This window comes from Blennius ocellaris, assembly GCF_963422515.1.
Source record: "Blennius ocellaris genome assembly, chromosome: 16".
In the NCBI taxonomy this organism is placed as follows: domain Eukaryota; kingdom Metazoa; phylum Chordata; class Actinopteri; order Blenniiformes; family Blenniidae; genus Blennius; species Blennius ocellaris.
Window position 1 is genome coordinate 8,992,955 of NC_137665.1, and position 6,000 is coordinate 8,998,954.

Sequence of the window (6,000 nt, forward strand, 5' to 3'; positions counted from 1 at the left end):
CCATCCAAAGACAGGTTGTAGATTTTCATTGTTCTTAACATTGTTTTTTTCTGTCATGACTTATTTACTGACATTAATACATTTTTCATTTGCTGTTGTTGTATTGTATAGTTGTGCCTCAGGAGAATTTGATGATATAACTCGGATCTCTAAATGAAACTTGATGACATCCTAATAATTTCCCGTGATTTCCTAAAGTATCCCACGCATCATTATTAAAACCATTTTGCTGGGAGTAAACTGTGTGGATGATTCATCATTTCTCAAATATTGCTTAAAAATTGGTGATAAAAGGCTAATTTAGACAACCAAATGTGTTTGCTGGGTCTTGTTTGTTTGGTCTAATTAGACGCTTTCATGCTTCCGTCATTGATTAAACATCAGTGTGTTGGATAGAACATTGAAGAATTTAGTCGTAGGTCAGGGCCAGAATCAATGAATCACTCCATAAAATTCTTGCAGTGGAAAGAAATCTGTGGACGTTCATGAGTGCCATAACAAATGGAAGCAGTGTTTTACAGTATATAATTAAAGGACACTGCATGAATGGACGCATTAAGTTTTATGCCTTGACATTCAAGAAAGGATTTTTACCAGAATAAATTTTACTGATCGTGCCTGTCAATCATGTTTGTTTCATAGTAATCACTTAATATGAGCCAGGAAGGGCAGCAACACAATCAGTCAATCATTCATAGAAGTAAAATTATTCGGCTCTCTTGACAATTTAAAATCAGACTTACATTCTCCAAAACTGTTCTTTGAAGGCAGAGATGTCACACATTCGGTAAAGATAATGACTACATTTGTGATATATATAATTTGGGCCTTTGTCCAATGTATGATGAATCCCCAAAAAAGATGATCATTTTACTATTTTGTAAATGCATTTTTATTTCTGAACCCTGGAGATATCTGCCACATGTGGTATGTTTCCAGCTGTTATCACTTTTATGAGCTTGATGTATAAGTGAACTTTGTCTCGTAGAAACAGGCATGATTTTCTGGTCAGCTGTGCTCACCCCACAAGTCGTCCAGACAGATGGAGGACACATTCGAGTAACGTCAATGTGAATTTGAGCTGCTAATTTGATCCATACTGAAGTTACAAGGCTTTTGTTTTTAGTTGTGATTGTTCACCACAAAATATACTACATTTGAGTCTTCAGTACAATAATCATACATTTCCTTGCAATTGTTAACACAGAGACCCTGAATTAAACAGCCAATTTCAGTAAGACGCTGCGTCTTTGCTGGAGAAAATTGCCTTTGTATCAGGATGAATTTGTATAAATACGTGTATGGTTGCCTGAGCAACATTTGCCAACAGTTTTGTGGAGACAAATGCTAAAGTGGGAAGGATTTCACAAAGCACTGTTTTGAAATGCATTCCATGAAATATTGTGCAGAGACTTGTTTGCACTGAAACTAAGAGGGAATAAAACATTGAAGTGAATAGTTTACTGATCAAATAGTTTTCTGTGTGGGATAACAATATTTTAACAACCCTTGCTTAAGGTTATCTGTTTTGTTTACAAAGTGTGTGCAGTTGAGTGTTTTTTTAAGTAATGTTTAGTTTCACTCAGGTAATTGCATCCTGCTTTGCATTCTGATTCCTTTGGCATATGTTAATAGCAAAGTACTTAACAACTTTTATCACTCCACTGGCTGCTTGGCAAATTCTCAAAAGCTGTCTAGATATTGACAATTTTTCAAGTGAATCCACATTGATAATGTGTGCGTGTGTTTTTTTTCAAATGGGCTATGATGTTGAACTGAAACTATTTACCGTGATGATTCATATTTGTTGTCTTACAAAAGACCTTTTTTTGAAGTTGTTTCAATTGCACAGAGGTTCGTAATTTGAATCACTTCTCCATCAATATTGATGAGTTTGAGAGAAAATATGTAGCGAATTTAAGTGTTTATTCAATCTGAAGGCTCATGTCCAAATCCAGTCCAATTCAGATAAAAGAATCCATTCAAGCAGAAGAACAAAACACGAAAACTACAAATAATAGCTTCTCCACACACGTGCTATTCTTATCTCGTAATCTTACTCTTCTTTATTACGTCTTATTTTCTTGATGAGCTGTGTGTGATCAAGGATGTTACATAGAGGTTGAAGTGCAGCAGAGACGGAGAGATCGGAAGCCTTGTTATTGCCTGCGGGCTCCCGGAGTCTGTTTAATAAACGGGTCTGGAGGCCAGAGGGACATGTCAGGGAAATGTTATTACCTCGGTTTTATGAATAGCCCCAGCTGGAGGGAGGATCTAATCAGGGCTCTCACCAGAGCATAATTCTGCCTCCAAATCTCATTTGTTACTGGGAAGCATAACTGCTGCCTCATAATTTCCTGGAAGCTTGACGAGGAGTTGTCAGTTCTGATGAGCGCGGTTGTGTTTTAACAGTTCTTTTATCATTCCACTTGTCCAACAACTCATGTCCAGATGTTAAAGTGGCAAATAACACAGTATTAGTACTTCATTGCTGTACTTCAGGAGACTTTTTCAGTTCTCTGTACTTTAGTGGAGTATCTATTATCCTGATGCCTTTTTACTTTTACTCATTATTTTTTAAAACAAAAAGATTTGTATTTTCTTCTCCTTAGGTTCTTCAAACTGATTTCTGCATTACTTGTTGCTTATTTTACCTGTATTGTTATTATTCTGAGTTACATTGGAAAGTTTAAAACAGCTGGCGGTGGCATCCTTAATGGTTGAACTTCCGGTTTCTGTTGCCAGTATATGCCAGTAATTCATTGCATATTATAGAGTCAAGTCAGGTATGTTTGTTTTTTTTAATCAGAAATGTTATATATAAATAATGTATTTTCTGTGCCAACACTATGATATGAGCTTAATTGTGATTTGTGTTCTTGTTAATAATTAGTGTATCCACACCACATGTACCTAAATCTATGTGCTTATGAGCCCCACCACCATCAAGATGTCTTAAAAAAGGTTTCAAATGTTTTACTTTTGTACTTGAGCACCTGTACATTGAGCAAAGTAGATTAATAAGTAGTGTTGTTTTCATTGTTCACACCTGTGTCTGTATGTTAAGTGAAGAATATAATTGGCCAGGACACTCTTGAAAAAGAGATTTTTTTTGTCTCAATGCGGTTTTCCTGGTAAAATAAAGATAAAATAAGCAAAATCACTTGTGCCAACTCTGGTATAATCAATCAGAGTATACAATTTGACCCAATGTAACAACAGCAACTATGCTTCATCATGGCTGTTTCACCTTTGCTCCTGCAGGACTTCTGTTCCCCTGAAGTTCCTTTCCCTCCAGTGAATGCATCTCAGGCTTGGCAGGCCAGTCCTCCCAGTCCGTTCACCCTGCTGCCTGACTCAAGAGCCTTAACCTGGGCATCCAACAGCAGCTCCTTTTCATCCTGGCCTCCTCTCGGCGCGCTGCGACTGCTGGCTTCACTGGAGGACCAGTCATGTGTTGAAGCATGCCAGAGTGCAGGGCTGATCTGCGAACCTGCCTTGTATCGTTTCATCAACATTAAGGAGGCCTTTAGCGCGTAAGAAACTACTTTTTTTTTCATTCAAACCCATAGACATAACCACTCAGATTCACACCTATGGGCAATTTAGGGTCCAATTAACCCTTAATACATGTTCGAAATTGTAGAAAACAGTGATGCACAAAGAAAGAACATCCAAACGTCACATAAGGCCCCCATCCTCAATCTAGACTTAAAATGTGTGAGTTCATACATTCATTTTCTAAAAAAAACATTTCTAATAATTATTTATTTGTATCTAATGTGACATGTAAACTCTAGTTGAGCCATAATAAAAAGCATTTCCTGCAGCTTGCCCTGCACACAGGGAATTCAACTAAAATAATCCAGTCATTTCCTTTTGTACCTATAGGTTTAAAATTCTCCAGTAGTACAACATATAGAAGATGACATTGTTTCACCCTTTCCCATATATTTCCATTCACATTTGAAGATCATATTAAAGGAAACATTGCAGCATTAATATTAAATCTGTGGGTTTAATAATCATTCATGCCTTCTGGCATTCAGGCTGACAATGCAGATATGAAATTGATTTAAAAAAAAAATAAAAATTATACTGTGAATTGTGTTCTCCTTTGCCTTTGTTCCCAGGTTGGACCTCCAGTGTGAAGGAGTGGAGTCTGAGATGAACCATCTCTTCCCTGCTTTCTCGGCAAAGCATGCTGAATGTGGTTTGCAGCAGGATCCGCTCCTGTTCAGCTGTGCCGGCTCCAGTGCCAAATACCAGCGCCTCTGTCCTTGCAGGGACTACCGCGTTGGCCAGGTGGCATTATGCAGGGACTGCCTATGACCAGAGGAGAATCTGATGGATTAGAATCCTTTTGTAAAACTGGGAAGCATGCAAGCTGCCCCAGAAGACTCATTTTGAGGAGACCTTGTGGTTTAAAAAAAACAACAACAACAACAATGCAGTAATGCATTCTGTGACTGTGCTCTCTTACCTTTGTCCCCGGACAGGCCGCCAAAGTAGGTAAGGTCTTATTACCTCTCAGGGAACTGCATGATTGTACTTTCAATCCGATGACTTTGAAACGTTGCGTCACACGCTTACATGGCTACATCAGGACTTCAGTCCTTCCAACAGTCATGATGAAGTGTGTTACTTTGTTGGCTCAGTTAGAATAGTGCAGATGTCATGAGCAATCAGAAGGAAAGCTTTGATGAAAAATGTTGCAAAATGCTTGAATTTTACAAGTGTGTTTACTTGGTGTATTGTGAATTCTTAGAGTATCATAGTGGAGTTTGGATTTGTACTAAATGCACCCAAAGCCATTTACACAATGTTGAGATGTACTATTTTACATGTCCTGTGATGAATATATTTGTACATACGTGTTGTTTAATAAAATAAAGGCCAAAATAATTGATAAGATGGATGGTCTTTGTTTATTACTTTCAAAAGTCCTCAGTTGAGGTGCAATGCATCAATCTTTCTTAGCAATTTTGACTAAATCAAATGTGGAGAAGTGTTCTAATTATTTATATCGGTGTGTGATTTATATATTAACACTGCTGACAAAGAGCCATTCGTTTATGAAGCAGTCTGGATACAAGAGGACATTGGAGTGCTCTGCCTTCACCACTTTTTATTTTGTCTCTTTGTCTCTACAAAGATTTGTTTTATCATTATTATTGCTAGTTTTAATTTGTGTTCCATAGTGGCACTATTGCTTTACTCTTTTAGTCTCTACTTGTTACACATTTTTTTTACAACCTTTTTTCAGCCCAAAATGGCTATTCTTTCTTTCTGAAGCAAAACTGTCATGCACACACTGTATTTATTCATGCAGAGTGTTATAATTGCTTCCACGTTTTGTCTCGTTGTCAGTTCACTTTCCAATGTAATTTCACCTCATCCCGCCGTCAGGATGTGCCAAGGCATGTTTAACCATCCTCGAGTACAAAGTTATTTCTCATTAGAAGTTTTATTATGTGTCTGATTTGAGATAACTTAATCACCATATAGCGGGATATTGTTTTCTCACTCTTCACAGATGAAAGTTTCCTTATCCCAAGTAATGTTAAAAATAAAGAAAAAGGATGGTATGATTCAACAAGATGATATTTCAAAAGAAAGTTGCTGTTACTCTAAAATTAGTATATTTTGACCTTATTTAGCATCTGTTGCCACTTCAAAGTGAAACCACACAAAATGGTCCATGCAGGGGGATGCATGCTGCAAACACAGTGATAAACGTTCATGGTAATTGGATTAGTTAAATCCAGCCAAAGAAGGTGTCACACTGCGGCAGTTTTTAAAATAATTTTCCTGAACTTTGAAACTTCAACATTTGAAATTCTGGTCCACAGCTGAACAAGTTCAGAAAAGTTGAAAGCACACAAATGTCAGATATAGATAGTTTATATGAGGGATCACCAGTGTTACATTAGGAAACTGAGGGATGATAGTACAGTCTTTTTCGAACCAAAAATCCACCCTATGCATTTTCTACAACCA

General features: G+C 37.3%; 1 protein-coding gene across 1 annotated transcript in view; it reads left to right on the forward strand.

The window, feature by feature from the left end:
- The window catches only part of mgat5b (alpha-1,6-mannosylglycoprotein 6-beta-N-acetylglucosaminyltransferase B), a gene marked incomplete at both ends in the record, with an annotated part of 63,852 nt that extends 59,520 nt beyond the window's left edge, over window positions 1–4,332 (forward strand). The window contains 2 exons of the mRNA XM_080510728.1: window positions 3,265–3,536; window positions 4,134–4,332. Of these exons, the coding sequence (XP_080366854.1) occupies window positions 3,265–3,536; window positions 4,134–4,332 (471 nt within the window). The remainder of the gene's footprint in view (window positions 1–3,264; window positions 3,537–4,133) is intronic.
- Between the last annotated feature and the right edge of the window lie 1,668 nt (window positions 4,333–6,000).